The sequence below is a fragment of the Panulirus ornatus genome, chromosome 46, assembly GCF_036320965.1.
Source record: "Panulirus ornatus isolate Po-2019 chromosome 46, ASM3632096v1, whole genome shotgun sequence".
NCBI classification, from domain to species: Eukaryota; Metazoa; Arthropoda; class Malacostraca; order Decapoda; family Palinuridae; genus Panulirus; species Panulirus ornatus.
Genome location: NC_092269.1, coordinates 37417636 through 37436635, shown reverse-complemented (window position 1 = coordinate 37436635; position 19000 = coordinate 37417636). Strand labels below are relative to the sequence as shown.

The following is a 19000-nucleotide window of genomic DNA, read 5'->3' as shown; positions in this document are numbered from 1 at the left end:
ATTCCTTGCCCTCCTTTCACCCTCCTGCATGTTCAGGCCCCGACCACTCAAAATCTTTTTCACTTCATCTTTCCACCTAAAATTTGGTCTCCCACTTCTCCTCGTTCCCTCCACCTCTGACACATATATCCTCTTGGTCAATCTTTCCTCACTCATTCTCTCCATGTGACCAAACCATTTCAAAACACCCTCTTCTGCTCTCTCAACCACGCTCTTTTAATTTCCACACATCTCTCTTGCCCTTACATTACTTACTTGATCAAAGCACCTCACACCACATATTGTCCTCAAACATTTCATTTCCAGCACATCCACCCTCCTGCGCACAACTTTATCTATAGCTCACGCCTCGCAGCCATACAACATTGTTGGAACCACTATTCCTTCAAACATACCCATTTTTGCTTTCGGAGATAATGCTCTCGACTTGCAAACATTCTTCAAGGCTCCCAGACTTTTCGCCCCCTCTTCCACCCTATGATTCACTTCCGCTTCCATGGTTCCATCCCCTGCCAGAGCCACTCCCAGATATCTAAAACATTTCACTTCCCCCAGTTTTTCTCCATTCAAACTTACCTCCCAATTGACTTGACCCTCAACCCTACTGTACCTAATAACCTTGCTCTTATTCACATTTACTCTTAACTTTCTTCTTTCACACACTTTACCCAACTCAGTCACCAGCTTCTGCAGTTTCTCACATGAATCAGCCACCAGCGCTGTATCATCAGCGAACAACAACTGACTCTTTTCCCAAGCTCTCTCATCCCCAACAGACTGCATACTTGCCCCTCTTTCCAAAACTCTTGCATTCACCTCCCTAACAATACCATTCATACATATTCGCCATTTCCTGCATTAGAGAGGTAGTGTTAAGAACAGAAGACTGAGCCTTAGAGGGAATATCCTCATTTGGCCCCCTTCTCTGTTCCTACTTTTGGAAAATTGAAAATGAGAGGGAAGGATTCCCAGCCCCTTGCTCCCTCCCCTTTTAGTCACCTTTTATGACGCGCAGGGAATATGTGGGAAGTATTCTTTCTACCCTATCCTAGGGATAATATAGTTTCCTTCTACGACACGCTGGGAATACATGGAAACACAAGTGTAAAACTCTCTCCCTGTAATAAACAAATATTAATCAAACACACATACTTCCACATTTATGGGAGTAACGTTAAATCAGATAATGGCTAATATTTTTTCAATAGAATTTATAAGTAGGAAACCAAGTTCTTGTGTGTTTTTGTTGCTGAAGAAGCTGCACTTATGTAAAAAAATATGACAAGGCAAGTTAAGTATGTTATTAGAAGTCCCATGGCCCCCTTTATTTGAAGTTAAAGAATATTTACTGAATTTCTCCCCCAGTTTTACTATGAGGAGGGTGAAGCTGATGAACGTGTTGTTACTCGCAAATCACAGGTCCCCAGAAAACCACGTCTTCCTATTACTTATGCTGTATTTCTTGGGAAAGTTCCTCCTGCGTGCAGGTAAGTGATTTGATGGATTCTTTCATGGGAGATAGATTTTTTATGCAAAACCAGGTAACATGAAAAATCCTGAAAAATTGAATCCTGGTTGGAGCAGCCGATCTGCAGTTGATAACCCAGTTGTTGTTCAGCTTCCATAGGGGCTGGTCAATAAAATGAGTACCTAGCTTAGGGTAGTTCATTTATTTTATCTGTTATACTTGATTGCCGTTTCCTGCTTCAGCGAAGTAGTGCCAGGAAATAGACGAAGAAAGACCCATCTGCTCATTTTTTTCATACATATTTACCATTTCCCACTTTAGCAAGGTAGCATTAAGAACAGAGGACTGAACCGTAGAGGGAATATCCTCACTTAGCCCCTTCTCTTTTCCTCCTTTTAGAAAATTAGAAATGAGAGGGGAGGATTTCCAGGGCCCCCACTCCCTCCCCTTTTAGTTGCCTTGTACAACTCGCAGGAAGTATGTGGGAAGTATTCTTTCTCCCCTATCCCCAGGTATATCATCTACTCATATACACACATATATACAAACACACCCATACACTTATATATACACACACACACACACACACACACACACACACACACATGCATACACATGCCCTGGTTCAATCCATTTACATCATGTCAACCCCGGTATACCACATTGTTCCAATTCACTGTATTCCTTGCATGCCTTTCACCCTCCTGCATGTTCAGGTCCTGATCGCCCAAAATCTTTTTCACTCCATCTTTCTTCCTCCAATTTGGTCTCCCACTTCTCCTCGTTCCTTCCACCCCTGGCACATATGTCCTCTTCGTCAATCTTTCCTCACTCATTCTCTCCATGTGACCAATTTCAATACACCCTCTTCTGCTCTCTCAACCACACTCTTTTTATTACCACACGTCTCTCTTACCCTATTATTACTTACTCGATCAAATCACCTCACACCACATATTGTCCTCAAACATCTCATTTTCAACACATCCACCCTCCTCCGCACAACCCTATCTATAATCCACGCCTTGCAACCATATAACATTGTTGGAACCACTATTCCTTCAAACATACCCATTTTTGCTTTCCGAGATAATGTTCTCGCCTTCCACACAATCTTCAATGCTCCCAGCACTTTCGCCCCTTCCCCCACCGTGTGACTCACTTCCACTTCCTTGGTTCCATTTGCTGCCAAATCCACTCCCAGATATCTAAAACACTTCACTTCCTACAGTTTTTCTCCTTTCAAACTTACCACCCAACTGACTTGTCCCTCAACCCTACTGTACTGAATATCCTTGCTCTTATTCATATTTACTCTCAGCTTTCTTCTTTCACACACTTTACCAAACTCAGTCACCAACTTCTGCAGTTTCTCACCCAAATCAGCCACCAACACTGTATCATCAGCGAACAACAACTAACTCAATTCCCAAGCCCTCTCATCCACAACAGACTGCATACTTGCTCTTGCATTCACCTCCCTAACAACCCCATCCATAAACAAATTAAACAACCATGGAGACATCATGTATACTTTTTTCATACATGTTTGTCATTTCCTACATTAGCGAGGTAGCATAAAGAACAGAGGACTGAGCCTTAGAGGGTATATCCTCACTTGGCCCCCTTCTCTGTTCCTTCTTTTGGAAAACTAGAAAATACAGTAGAGGAGGATTTCCAACCCCCGCTCTCTCCCCTTTTAGTCACCTTCTATAACATGCAGGGAATATGTGGGAAGTATTCTTTCTCCTCTATCCCCAGGGATAGTACATATACATATCAACATATATAAACATACATATACATACAAAGCCATTTACATATATGCACATACATATTCATACTCACTTGTTTATGAGTAGATGTGTCTAATGTTTCCTGGCACTACCTCACTAACACAGGAAACGGCTGCCTAGTATGAAGAAAAAGGTGCTCTGTATGAAGTACTGATTAGAATTATAGCACTTCCTATATGTTTTTTCTCCATATTCAGCAGGATTTGTTACAGTTCAAATGCCCCATTGCCTGTGAGGGGATGATTAATCAGAATCAGTAGAGGAGATGGCATTTTACACCGAGGAAAGATAAGGATTTTTCTCATCAGGATGATTATTCATTGTTATATGTTGGCTATTAATGAGGGTGATTATACAGAGTTAAAGATTATTAGATTTTATTTTGATTAAGACAAATCCATATTTTTGGTATTTACAGTATAATGTGCTGATATGTACATGTCCCATAGTTAATTGGTAGATGATATGATGAGGATGAGAGTATTGGTGATGAAGGTACATAAGCAAGTATTTGTGTATCCATAATGAACATAGATATATTTCTTGATTTCAGAGTGCGAGAACTAAAAGCTGCTCTACAGAGTCGTGAGGTCCAGCCTGTTGACATTACATGGCGAGGTCGCAGTGGATTTGCCTTCTTGCGCTTTACAGATCCAGTTGAAGAATGTGATAATGTCTTGTCTAAATTAGATGGGCTTACACTAAAGGATCAGTTGGTGGTAGTTGAGCGTGCCAAGGACAAAGCTGAAGGAATAGGAGGGGAGGAACAAGATGGAGATATAGGGTGGGGAGGGCAGTGAGTTTGATAGTGTAGGGAATGCAAAGTAAAGGGATGTGTGGTCTGGGAATCTGCTTTGAATTGTTTTCCTCTATTCAATACCTATGCATTAAGAGTAGGAGCATCAGCTATATATATATATATTATATATTTTTCTTTTTCATGCTATTCGCCATTTCCCGCGTTAGTGAGGTAGCATTAAGAACAGAGGACTGAGCCTTTGAGGGAATATCCTCACTTGGCCCCCTTCTCTGTTCCTTATTTTGGAAAATTAAAAACGAGAGGTAAGGATTTCCAGCCCCTGCTCCTTAGTTGCCTTCTACGACACGCAGGGAATATGTGGAAAGTATTCTTTCTTCCCTATCCCCTAGGGATATGGATATATATATATATATATATATATATATATATATATATATATATATATATATGTATATGTGTATAATCATACAGTGTATCATCCTGAACCTAGAGTATTTCTTACAGTTTTGGGACAAATTTTGGATTCGGATGAGAAAAACTGAGCATCATTAATTGCACCATTTGGACAAAATATCCAGAACCTGGATGTGTTTTTTTTTCGCATAACCAGACAAAACTTGGACACTGACAGGTTTTCAAAACATCTGGGTTATGGGGCTGCAGCATTCACATAGTCTAAGATTGGGAGGATACACTGTACTAAATATAAATTCCTAATCACTGAGTTTGTTTTAGGGGAACTATATACTGGAGAGGCTTTGTCATGTCACCAGTACTTCAGAAAAGTAACATATACTGTAGTCAAGAACATTAGCATAGCTCATGAGTGTTTTTCTAGTAACTAAAGTCTTAAAGATGAAGGAATTGTTATGAAGTTTTTATTGATTTTAGTAAATAGTGTATATTTATACTTCAATTATTTCTATGCCATAACTTGCACCAAAATATTGCTGAAGCTGTATAAACGTTCCTGGACAGGATGATTTAGTTTGATAGGGTGATTGCAAGGGATTCCAACTAAGAAGAATATATTGGAATCATGAACAATGTAGACACATGGAGCTGCTCGATACATAGACAGTTTATCCAAACCACCTCCGAACACTCACCAAAGACACACTTTTACTGTGCTTGCTTTTCTTACGATACTCATAATGAGACATGCAAACTACGTACATACTGACTGTTAACAACACCTCCAAGATACCATGGAATCAGAAATACATAATATAGTTTAGACTACTCAACACCATGCCCAAGCTCTCACACCTTTGACAGAAGTTCATGAAATCATGAGAAATTTAAGAGCTTATGATTATTAGAAATTTCTTACTGTGACCATTTCTGTTGGAAGACTTGAAAAATTTTAGTATAATGGGTATTGAAGTTTTACTACTGTCTAAATATAAATACTTGACAAATCGAAAAAAGTGTGCTCAAAGCAAAGTTTTCATGTGTCCAGTCAGTCCTCATGCTTTTGGATATTTCATTGTCCTGAAAGTTCCTGGCATTCAAGTAATTTTGTAATCCATAACAATGTTCAAGTTGCTTCTTACATTATTCTATTTTGAATTAGAATTTGTTTTGAAAGTTGCTATGTGCTTTTATCAAAAGCACATTTTAGGTTTCTTGTTACATATATCTGAAAGAATAGAACAGTTGGAAATACATATTTTTATTCAAACTTTTAAGTCCAGATCATAGTTCCTGTGTCTGTAAAAGAGTAATTATGTATTTTGAAACAACCAGAACTTTACACGTTTGATTATCTGTAAAACCAGCGTACATTTCAGACAAATTATATCAAAAGTGTGAGGCTAATATTGTAGGATAAGGTAATGCAAGGAATGCCATTGCTTTTAAACACACACTCTTAACACAACATAATGATGAAGAAGCTTTAAGATAAATGGCTTTCTGTTTTGAAGCTTTTTCATAGTGGTAATGATCATAACTGGATATTACCTATGGAATACTTTTAAAGTTTTACATATGCAATAGTAATTTTGTGCAAGATATGTAATTGGTTTTTGTTTAATAGTGCTTTTACATGAAAATTTAATGTAAAAATGTTATTGTTTTAAAGTTTTTACATATACTGTAGTTATTTTGTACAAGATAGATAGTTGATTTTTATTTTGATAGTGCTTTCACATAAAAACTTAATGTAAAAATGTTATTGTAATTGTCTTTGTCAAGTCCAGATATGTTTGAATTTCCCATGATACAAAATGATGGGATTAAGGAAAAATATTTCTTTATTATAGTATATTAACAGCTCTTTTGAATTAGTTCTTAGAAATTCACTTATTCTTTGTGCAACAAATGTCTTTGAATAGGTAATCCATATCATCTTCATGAGGTGGGGCAATGAACATCTGTTTACCAATAGTTTGAATGAGGTCACCATCATGAAGATTGGCATGCTAAATTTGACTTGTGTATATTTCCTTAGAAACCTTCTTCCTTGTATACAGTTTTTGTTTTTCTTTTATTCTAAAGCTGTTAACTATTATTGTACAGTATCAAGCCAGAGTATTATTATAAGCCTTGTATATCTTAGGTTTGAATATGTCAAAAAAATTCTTTACAAGGTAACTATCATATTAGATATTGTTTATCATAGCTTTACCCATATACAGTATTTTATGATATATCTTTAACATGATTTTACACTATCTTCAAAACCTAAAAATTTTCGTGAATAATCAGCTCTTATTTCAGTGACTGTACTTTTCATGCAGCATGATATTCCTTGCCTCCTGCATGTCTGGCTTGAGTACAGTTTTTAATGTCTAGTGTTTATGGCCATGTAGCATTGTTAGGAGGCTCCTGTGCCACTTCAGTGTTGGTTTACTTCAGTAAATGAAATGTCAGTACCTTCAATTAGAGCTACTATATCCCTGCCAGGACATACTTAAGGTTGACACATTTTTTTACATAAATATTGTGGGTGTGAGCAAAAGTACAATATTTGTTATACTGCTTATAATATTGAAATAAGTGTAAGTTAATTGTCAGGCAACTGATGAACTACCATGAAGTTTGAACTTAAACTAATATTAATGAAAATAATTTTGTATTAATATGCTAGGCTGTCTGCAATTCTTGTTGATCATTAGAATGGTGATACAATATAGTGCCTGATTCATTTTGTAAACATGGTATATTCTTACCATTTATATTAAGATGATTATAGCTTTAATAGTGTAAATAAGAAAAGGCTCTTAGTTTCAGTTAATTTAATTCTTTTATGAAGAAGTTATTTTTCTAGTAGCATATAGATTTGAATTTTATTTTGTCAACCACATTTCATGTGGTAATTCCAATTTTAGAGCTGTTTACAAATTTCAGATTAATTCCTTGTGAACTGAACATGCTATGCCTGTAGCATAAGCACCATCTGAACCAGGTTGCACTTTTAAGATTGACTGGTAATCATCTGGTGATATAAACACAGTGCCTAACTTGTCTTTTGATTATAGTAATTTATACTTTATCTTTGATTATAGTAGATTTTATTGTATCTTTTGATTCTAGTAAATTGTACAGTTTGATATCAGTTAGAAAATAATTTTGGTGAACATACCATGTTCAAAGAAAATTAAGTTTTCTTTTTTATGTTTTTAAATTGTATCTCTTAATATTTGTTATTCAAATAAATTTTTTTTTTTTAAATGAAGAGATTCTGGTTACCAGCAGTATGAGACATACAAAAAACTAAGTCAACTGTAATTTTACATTAAGCCTTTCTTTTTTCATAGAAATAGGTTGATTTTAACGTTATTGTTCTTTATTTGAGCACAAGATAAGTGGCATTAGTCAAAATGTTTCCTGTTTATTATGATGAACATCCATCCAAGAGGGTTTTGAATCATCGACATGACAGATATAGATACATGTCAGTTTTCCTTACTGGACCTTGATAATCAATATTATGATTGTATTTGTACATAGTTTTTAGAACTACTACATGTTGCTTTATACTTGTGTTGGACATCCTCATTTTAGGAACGTGTGGAAATTGACCTGATTACAGATGATATTTTCATGATCATACTCCTAATTATGTGATTTCTGTATTGTGCAGGAAGAGTAGGGTAGGACAACCCATGCTCGACTAAAACAGCTACAGTAGTGTTCACCTGTCAGCAGAAGGTAGGCCACATAAGAATGAAATTGTCAGTAGTTTTCACAAAGCAGGCATCAGATCAAAACCAATGAAGTGTTGACAACTTGAGGCTAGTGCCAGTTACAGGAAAATTTTTCCTTGTTTCAAAATCCAATGATACACTCCATATATTGGGAGAGGTAAATTTCATCGTAGTAAACTTGTATAAATTATCAGCTGTGCCTTTATTTATGTATCGGTTAAAGATATTTTGTTACCATTAATCTGCTCTCACTTAATTCAGTTTCTGTTAACAAGCATTCACCTCTGCATGAATGCATTTTTTACAAATGGGATCCCCAACCCTAATACTACAGGCTGACTAAATGAGGGGATGCCTAGTTCCCAGTTCCTGTAATGGAGTCACTGCTGTGCAACTCAAGAGGTACGTAATTTCTAGATGTTACATTGGCCTATATATCCATAGACCTTAAATGCAATTCAATATTCTTTACAATGAGAAATTATGATTTTTTCAAGAGTGTGGTTTTGTGGTCATTTTTACGTCACTATGTAGAGTCAGGTATATATAACAACTTCATTAAGTTGGACCAGTCATTAAAGAGCAGTATTTTTTTTTCTACATGGAATGATTTTGATATTCATGAAAAGAATGCACAGGATAGAGTGAAACTGAGCAGTGTATACAGAGGGTGACATGCTGTTAGTGGACTGAACTGGGGCACAATGAAGCAACCAGGAGAACCAGAGATTAGTCTTGGAGGTCTGGTTGTGGATAGAAGGCTGTGGTTTTGATGCATACACCTTGATAATTTGGGAAACAGCAAATAAGCCTGAAAGAAAAGTAAAACAAAAATTTTGCAATATTCCTATCCTGTTTTAAGTGGAAGAATTATGTACATATGCATGTGATGGGATCAGTGTAATGGTTTTTGTTTATGCCCATATGCTTGATATTCGCACAATGTGGTAGACTAGGCAACATCCACAGAACATTTGTGACATTCTGGTGATTGTGAGTAGTAATTTTAAGGTTGTCGGTCAATATAGCTAGAGCAGCTAGTTCTTGTAATGGAAGTCCATCAGTCTTATCAAAAGAAAATTATTTCCAAATATCTGTCTTTCTGGGCCAGCCTGTAATGAACCTTAGAAGCAGAGAAATCTGTTCCCAGATCTTTACTTCCAGACCATGAAAGCTCATAGCTCAAACAGAAGCTGTTAGAAAAATTCTGTCCAGAATTCTTGTGAGTAGTGAATTAAGGTGAAGGATTACTCATCACATTATTGCTATCAAGTTACTGCATGATTCATCATGTTATTCAGATGCATCCAAAAGTACAAACAAATTTGGTTATGTTTATCATGTATGGGAATGTATTGGTGACCACGCTAATGCCCAACAGAAAAAGCATTAGAAAGGGAAAACAGATGTAAAAGATATAGATGTCATAATGTGATAAACTAGAATTCAGGAAGTACATGATGAAAGTAATGCTATGGAGCCAAGTAATGTGCGTTATGTTTCTCAAACTCACTGCAAGAGACAGAAAACAATTGATGAAAATGTTTAATGTATTCAGAAGAAGCAAAATTGGATTCTACTGTGGGTATAGTCACCAGCAAAACAAATGGAAATAAATCATAGTAACAATTCACTAGCAAGAATAAGGCGATAGAACATAAGAACTAATGTAAAATGCTGAAAGAACTGGAACTATGTTGCTTAGAGAGAATGATATAATAATCTGTGTGTGGCAACAAATTGAAGGCATAAAGGAAAATCTGTTGAGCCAGAAACCCTCTCAACAAGGAAAACAGAATCATTGAATTTTTAAAGAGTACCATGGAACATACCAAAAAATTTATCAAACAAAAACAATTAAAGGTCCAGAGAGGAACAGTATTATGCAATAAGTAAGATGTGCAGTGAGAGCTACATCCTTAAGGTCAGTAATGTAAGAAGAACCTTTGAATGAATAGGTATAGGTATTTAATGTAAATGCTAGAATAATCATGTGAAGAAATGAGCTTATACATGCTCTAATAGAAAACCTGGATATGTATAAAGAGGATTATCTTCTTGCTTAATAAAATCCCAAGAAGAATGCCTAGACCAAAGATTTGAGGATAGGTTGTGTAGGAAAAGAGGTTTTACTTGAAAAATAGGATGTAATTAGAATTGATAGTGAAAGAATTGAAGACTATAGAAGTGAACACTGTTAGCATTGAAAAGAAACTTTGTAGTTTTGTACAGACCACCAAACTAAGAAAACTGACAGTGTATTGTGAAATGAAATAATAGATATAGTAAGTCAAAGAGATGATATTATTGTAGATTTTTCTAATCCATCCATCTGTTGGTCAAACTGGAAGGGACTAGGCTAGTTAAAAATTTCTTTTTCACCAAAATCTAGATCAGCCAACCAGAGGTTATACTGCACCTGTTATTAACTCCTGACAAAGACTGGATACATCCTAATGAGGTTAGTGAGAAACTGGAAAATAGGTTTCCTATTTGATTGGATGAGGATATCTTATGCAGTAGAATATTCACTGTGTGATACTTTAGTGTTTAGTATTTAAAATCTGAATAGAGCTGAGTCTATTCAATCATTTTACCTTTCAGCTGATAAAGTTATTTACACACATGTGCTTAATATGGGTTAGGATACTCTATCTTTGTATTGGGTTTTTGGATTTTTACCATATGACAGTGTTACATCTAGAGTTACAGTTTGAGATATAGTAGCTGGTATAGGATAAGAAAAAGTTGTCAACGTCTCATTGGTTAAGATTTGGGGTTATCTTGCACTGACTGATAGTTCTTTTCCAGCTTTACCACATTAGGTATGGAATTGCTGTTGTGAAGCAAGTTATGGATTATTCTAATTCGTACTTTGCCACAGTACAAAAATTTTTTGTTCGTCAAAACTTTTTTATTGATGTTTAAATGACTGATGACCAAAAGTCAGCAGTAGCAGTCACTCATAACAGTCACATAAAAAAATCCTGCAATCACTGTTACATTAACACTCATAAATGTTGATACTCATTGCTTCACAAACATTAACACTCCATTTACCTGAATATTAACACTATCTCATGAATATTAATGCTCACTTTCATAACTGTTAACACTCACTGTTTCATGAATACATCATTCACTGTTTCATGAATAATGTTTTTGGCCTTTGCTTCTTCATTTCATAGGTATTCAAGCTTACTCTAGTCTAAGGAAAGTACTGTAAGATTTTGGTGATGATGTGCTCCTTGGGGAGAGTTCAGGGACCTTTTTAAGTTTTGAAATGTGACAATACTTTGTCTTCAGACAGTAAAGACCATACACAGAACTTTGGCTTGTAGTGGAATCACTAACTTCAGGATCTAAGGATTAAGTGACCTAAGTATTTGCTCATGCTATTGATCAATATTCCATGTGCAAATATCGCCATTAACATACTGTTGCCCAATGCTGTGCTCAGACAAGGGGGCTGTTGGTAATTCCATGACAAGTAACTAGAGAAGAAGTGGGCAATTTTCAATTAAGAGTACATGTCACCTTTAAGCTAGCATGAAAGAATTCAATTGACTGATGCTCATTTAGAGTTTGACCTGTGATTTGTTAAGCAAAACTTGTTACCAGGTTCAGAGAAATATTTTTTGATGTGAATGAGGTATTTAACATACAGACAGAATTAAGATTTTCATAAACCTAGCGCTGTAGTAATCCATGAATGAATTTTTTGTTTTACTGGCAATAGAATTGGGGTGTAAGTGGTTTCTGCCAGTAAGTGTGAACAATTTGAGCAGGAAGTCAACTTTAACAAGGTTTTATTGTTGTTAATAGCATCAAGGCTTAATTGTCATTAATATCATCATTAAAGACCTATAATCTCTTAGGAGCTCACTTTACCCTGTATCTGTGTGGAGCACAGTCTTGAAGCTATAGAATATTAGTAATAATGACAGTGATAGATGCTACTAAATTGAGTCGTCTTACTTTACTGGTGACACGGATGAACTGCTGGCTGCTGGCTAAGATGACCATGGCATAATGTGTTTCTGGCAAAAGTTTTGTGATTTAGAGTACTATCTGTTTGGGATTTTATGTTATTGCAATGCCTTAAGACAAAGTATGTTGCAACATCTTAAAACAACTTTTATCAAAAAGGTGTTTAAAAGCACATTAATGTATCAGATACTTACAGTGCTCATATCTTCGTGACAAATGACATTTATACTAGTGCGGTATAAAAAACCTAGCCATTGCTCCTGTTGAATAGATGTTTAGATATTTCAGATATTGGCTACCTTGGCACGAGTAATAAGTGTCATAAGCCTAAGATGAGAGCATGTTACAGTCCTGCCCATGACACTGGTGCATAATGCTAACGAAAGCAATGATTTATTTCATTATGATGCATTTAAGGAATGATCTACCTAGCATTTGTTTATATTTACAAAATATCGTGCATGTAATAATCATTATTCATAGGATCTTTCAGTGAACAGGTTTTAGCCATCATGCATTAGAACATAATAGTACCTTGTGCTCACTTATGACAAGCAAACTGCACAACTTGTCAAACTTTCAACAGGAAACTTAAGTCCCATTCAATGATTCCTTTGCTGCTGATGGGTCAAGTCTCTGTAACACTGGAAATTGGTAGCTGAACGAGTTTGTGTGTAGAAACTTAGAACAACTTTACAGGATGGGTGATGTATTAGTTACAGACTATCATTTTCATTGTCATTAGTAGCAGTGTCAGAAAAATTATGCTCTATGTCTTTCTAGAAATATTTTTATGTACTTAAATTTAAGATCTTTTTAAGTTTCATAATTTGAATATGTATCTGTTTACTACAGTGTCATGGGGGTTTTAGATTTTTTTATTCAGCAGTTATTTCATACATTTTCAAGACTGGCTGCAGCTAATGGCATTTGGCATTTCTGCTATCAGCCTTCCCAAAGCCAGTCTTTAATTGTGATTATTCATATGTAGAGAAGATTTGAGTAGACACATGTATGAAAAGATCCTATTGTAAGTGCTGCCTTAAGCAGCCAGAATCTAGCCGGTCCTTTGTGGGATTAGAAAAAGTCGAAATATTCAGAGTTCTATTGTGAGTAATGGTAGAAAATAAAAAAGATATGCTGTTTAAAAACAAAATTAATAAACAGAAATATTGTATGGTCCTTGCATAGGTTATGTCGTATACTTTAAGTCTTGAAATTTTTATGAATTTGTACATAGGAGTATTGAATGCATTTATAGATAGTATGGCGAATTTGTACATGAAGATCGATTAAAGTTACCTTAGTAGGATCTTAAATATGATGAGATGGTTGCCATTATTTTTTCCTTAAGGTTAAGCATCCCATAAAAGTTGTAATTTCTTAATGAAAAGCTGCTGAATTGAATGGATGTGTACTTTGCATGTCAGCCTGATTCTTCAGTGTATATTTATTGTAAAAATCAATAATCTCCAAAGAATTTGTATTATTAATTCAAAGTATATGTAATTTGAAATTAGGAATTTTATCTAGAGAACTTATTTTGGATTAGATATTAGATATTCAATGTATTTTCATATTAACATGAAAAGAACTTCTTTGTTTTTTGAGCTTAACAGCAATTTGATGGTACTGAAACTCTAACATCTAACATTGACAAAATTTTTAACCATAGATTGTCTGGTACATTTAAATGATTACACTATAGTAGCTCCACAAACCAATGCAAATGACTACTCACTGTTGCCAGTCACTGTGAACAAAGATTTATGCTGCTCAACAGTCTCACAATAAATCAGTACAGTCCTGTTGGTAGTACCTAAACTATAGGTCACTGCAGAGTAGCAGAACTTTTCTTTTTTTTTTTTTTACTTTATTGTACTTGCATCAAAATGCCGTACATTTACTAGTAAGCATGGAAGGAAGCAACATTTCTTGCACCTTGCTTCTGTAGAATATAGCATAGAGATGTACTCATACATTGTTTATATTGATTTTACAAAATTTTAGTGAGATCCCTGGGAAAAGTGTGATGCAGTTTTATGGCAAACTGGTTGTCTTTAGTTAGGCTGCAGCTTCTAGTCTGTCACTAGGAAAAACAGAGTTTACTTTAGTTCAGTTGTTTAAACGCAATTCTAGTCAACAGCATTGAGTAAATAAGCCTCCTTCCAAATTTAGTTAGGTTAAGGGTGCAATTTTGTACATATGGTAAGTATGAAGCTGCCTGGCATATTGGTAAATAGAATTAACATTTTAGTATTTTATTTATTTTTAGTGTCTGGCAGTAGGCCATCCTATGTCTGTATTTCTGAAGCTTGGAGGGCAGTGCCAGATAGTGCATAGCAACTGCAGCCTCTCTTTACAATTAATTAGTGATGTATATGGTGTTTTCTTTCAGTTTCTTGGTTTCAGTTGCTTCTTACATTGAAACAGAGTGGTCTACGTTTTCTGCAGGTTTGTTTTCATTTTCATATGCAAGATTTTATTCTTTTTATTCTGCATTCTATTTTTGTCCTACCAGCACATGTGTATTCTGGACTTAATTTCAGCACCTATGCATCAACCTTTCTGTATGTGGACATATTCTTGTTAGCATGATAACTCAAGAACAATGCATGATAGAAATTTCATATATATCTTATAATGTAGTTATTTTCTGTGGAGGTGGCAAATTTTATAGTGTTGGGGCATGTAGAAGATGGTTCTTTTTGAAAGAGTTTAATTTGTTTATGGATGGTGTGGTTAGGGAGGTAAATGCAAGAATTTTGAAGAGAGGGACGAGTATGCAATCTTTTGGGGATGAGAGGGCCTGGGAAGTGAGTCAGTTGTTGTTTGCAGATGATACAGCTCTAGTGGCCAATTCGAGTGAGAAACTGCAGAAGTTGGTGACTGAGTTTGGAAAAGTGTGTGAAAGGAGAAAGTTGATGGTAAATGTGAATAAGAGCAAGGTTACTAGGTTCATTAGGGTTGAGGGACAAGTTAAATGGGAGGTAAGTTTGAATGGAGAAAAATTGGAGGAAGTGAAGGGTTTTAGATATCTGGCAGTGGACTCAGCAGCGCATGTAACCATGGAAGTGGAAGTGAGTCACAGGGTGGGGGAGGGGGCAAACGTTCTGCGAGTGATAAAGAATGTGTGGAAGGAGAGAACGTTACCGTGGAGAGCAAAAATGGGTATGTTTGAAGGAATAGTAGTTCCAACATTGTTATATGGTTGCAAGGCATGGGCTGTAGATAAAGTTGTATGGAGTAGTTGGAAATGAAATGTTTGAGGACAATATGTGGTGTGAGTTGGTTTGATCCAGTAAGTAATGAAAGGGTGAGAGATATGTGCGGAAATAAAAAAAGTGTGGTTGAGAGAACAGAAGAGTTTGTGTTGAAATGGTTTGGACATATGGAGAGAATGAGTGAGGAAAGATTGACAAAGAGGATATATGTGTCAGAGATGGAGGGAACAAGAAGTAGGAGACCAAATTGGAGGTGGAAGAATGGAGTGAAAAATATTTTGAGCGATTGGGGCCTGAACATACAGGAGGGTGAGAGGCATGCAAGGAGTAGAGCGAATTGGAGTGGTGTACCAGGTATACCAGGATTAACATGATGGACTGAACCAGGGCATGTAAAAGGTCCGGGGTAAACCATGGAAAAGTATGTGGGGCCTGGATGTGGATAGGGATCTGTGGTTTTGGTGCATTACACATGACATCTAAAGACTGTTGTGTGAACAAATGTGGCCTTTTTGTCTGTTTCCCAGGCTCTACCTCACTGAAGCAGGGGGTAATGATGATGTTTCCTGTGTGGCTTGTTAGTGACAGAAATGAATGAAGGCAAGGAGTTTTATGTGCTCATTGTTTCCTTTTTGAATCATGTTTGAACATTAGGCAATGCAAAAGCCTTTATTTTTTCATTCTGTTGTATCCTCTTATTCATGTTTATTATTAAGAAATCCTACCAATGGTCATCTGGAAGTGAATATCAGATTATATGGTATATTATCTCGATTTTTTATTGCAATCAAAGAAAGGAAAAAAAAATTTTTATGTCAGTGAATGATGATATTAAGAAATAAATATTTTTATTGTCAAGCTAACATAGACTTGAAATCAGAATCAGAGTGCACAGTTTTCATTACTTCGACTTTTGGCTGATGGATTTTTTTTCTTTTGCCATAGCAAGAGAATTATTGGGGCAGACACACCAATATACTCATCTTTTGTGAACTGAAGTTTGCAGAAGAAAAGATTAGGTTTTAGGAGTATTCCAGAGTCTCTTTAAAGTGGTTGTAAGTGTTCTGTCTGTCCCTTGCACAATGAATAATTTCATGCATGTCACAGCTTATTTATGGTAATTTATTGTATTCACATTTTACACACATATTTACCATTTGCTTTTTCATACCTTGACATGAAAGTATGTAGTTCATCATAAATGTTAAGTAAAGTATATTTATGCCAATTTTGATTGCAAAGTGGTTTTTCACTAATCACATCATGTGCAATCATTTTGGGTTAATTTTTGGTATTTTTTAAATTGTGATGCAGCTGAAAGTTCCCTTTGTATTGCCAGAATTTTTTTTATTTTATTCATAGTCCTCACAGTAGTCAGTAGTGTTATAAGACAGTTACCCTTCCCATATTTCTTAACTTTTTAACTAAAGAGCTCGGTAGTCTTTAGTGGAGGGTAGGTGAGTAGCCACCAACCCTACATATGGATTAATTACCATCTTATGAAATGATAAAGTACCCCAACTTGTTTTTGGCTCAAAAAATCAGTTTATAGTTTTGGATTATTTATTTGTGTAGTTAGAGCAAGTTGGGTAGTACTGTCCTCGTTGCTGTCCCGTGTATCCTAATAGTTTCTTGTGGAAAATTACAGTTTTGACTCCCACATGGTTTAGAGATTTGAACTGTAGTTGCCATCAATTGGTGAGATAAGGCAACTTACTCAATCATTGTTTACAGTGATCCGTACATGTCTTAATACCAGTGAGTGGCCATTGAAAGTGGTTTCGTGTTCCACATGAATAATGTAGAGGGTTTTTCTTGTAATTCGTATTACAATTATCTCTGGGTACAGTTAAGTACCCTCAGCTTGCCATTTTCTAGGCTCAGAAAGTAAGGAGGAGATATGCCATTGTGTAATGAAAACATTTTTGCTGATGCACATGCTCAAACTTGTTTTTTATATGTATGTGTGTGTTTCCTGTTATATGTTGCTTATGTTTTCAAGCATAGCATGAGCAAATGTTGGGAAGTGATCTCAGAAGTCAAAAGCTTCAGTTTTTTTCCATAAAACTACAGAGGATGCACACTTGGTATTCCATTGTTTTTAGAAGGTTATGCAGTACTTCTTGCATTGTCATCAGATTATAACTGTGTATTATACACTAATGCAAATCATGAATTATTCTTCCCTAAAACTAATCGAACCCCTTTCAAGAGTTTTTTCCTCGGTTCCCATTGCATTATTATTAGATTCTCAGTAGATAAAGGGCATTAGAAGTAAATATATTGAAATTTAGTGTTGAACTCTCCTTCAATTTCTGTATGTATTTGTGGGTGAAGTAAATAGTTTTCCAGTGTGTGATTTATTTTTGAATTTTGATATGCAAACATTGCTTATCTGCATTTAAAGGCTTTTGATGTATAGTTTCTTTCAGTCTATTTGAACTATAGGTTGGACTTCCTTCTCCACTATATAATCATACTTGGAGAGGGGGGGATGTAGGTCATGCTGCTTGAAAATTTGAGATTGAAACCATTAAGGAAATGGAACTTAATGATTTCACAGTGTAATTGTTTTGTTTACTTTATACATAAACAAATTTCTTGCTGATGCTGTTGAAAAATAAAGTGGAGAGAGTCTGGTTTTGCACTTAGAGAGAAGGGATTTTTTTTTCACAGCTTTATGTATGAAAATTGAAAAATATTGTCAATCTCTAATAACATAGAGCAGGAATGTTTATATTTTCTTATTTTTAAAAATCTTGGCCTTTGAAAATGTAGTATTAATTACCCCTTTGGTATTAAACATGTTTAGATAGAAGTGAAATTTGTAAGAAGTATCCTCATTTGCTTTGTTTATGCTCCTTTAGGAACTTGAACAGGAAACACTTTTATCACTTAGGTGATGAAGAGGTACTTAGGTTTTGTACTTTCATTAGAATGTGGGGTATATTCTTTGTTACTGGACTAGTATTCAACAATTATTCATCATGTACAAGACAGCATTGTGTTCTCATTTACAAGGATATTAAATCTGTGAGTTTAGATAAAATGAATATGACTTCTTCATAACCTGATATTTAATGCTCTTTACCAATAAGCAGCTTGTACGGCCTTCATAAGACCATTTCGTTTCATGCAGATATGATTTTAGGAAACCATTATTGTACATGACAGCTTTGTTTTAATCCTGTAGGACCCTGAAACAATGACTTATTTGGTGGTCATATACTATCTGGAATGGATGTGTTGAAACAATTATTGACAGTCTTTCAATTGAAAATTTACAGTGATTGGTTATCAGATTCTTATCTCTTCAATGTTTAGCACATTTGAGTGTGATAATGAAATGTTTGAAAAGTAACTAGCAGAGATATGCAACAAAAATATCTTTTTGCTGCGAGATTTTCCTGACAATCTGACGTGACTAGGGCTGCTTAGGCTCAAGCTAGTTGATGATCCATTAAGAAAAACAAACTGTTAAGATGCATAATGGTCATAAGTAGAGGACTTTCCCATCATATTGTAGGGATCTTCCAATTTGGCATTGTGCCAACTTTACCCAGTATACGAGTAGTCAAGAATATGAGGCACACTGAAATGGAAATAAG

At 35.5% G+C, this 19000-nt stretch overlaps 1 protein-coding gene across 2 annotated transcripts in view; it reads left to right on the top strand.

Annotated features, from left to right (window-relative positions):
• Window positions 1-18445, top strand: part of lost (methenyltetrahydrofolate synthase domain-containing protein lost) — a 44588-nt gene extending 26143 nt beyond the window's left edge. For both annotated transcript variants that reach the window (XM_071689122.1, XM_071689123.1), the window contains exons 11-12: window positions 1366-1487; window positions 3818-18445. In XM_071689122.1, the coding sequence (XP_071545223.1) occupies window positions 1366-1487; window positions 3818-4064 (369 nt within the window). In that variant the 3' untranslated portion in view covers window positions 4065-18445. The remainder of the gene's footprint in view (window positions 1-1365; window positions 1488-3817) is intronic.
• The last annotated feature ends 555 nt before the right edge of the window (window positions 18446-19000 follow it).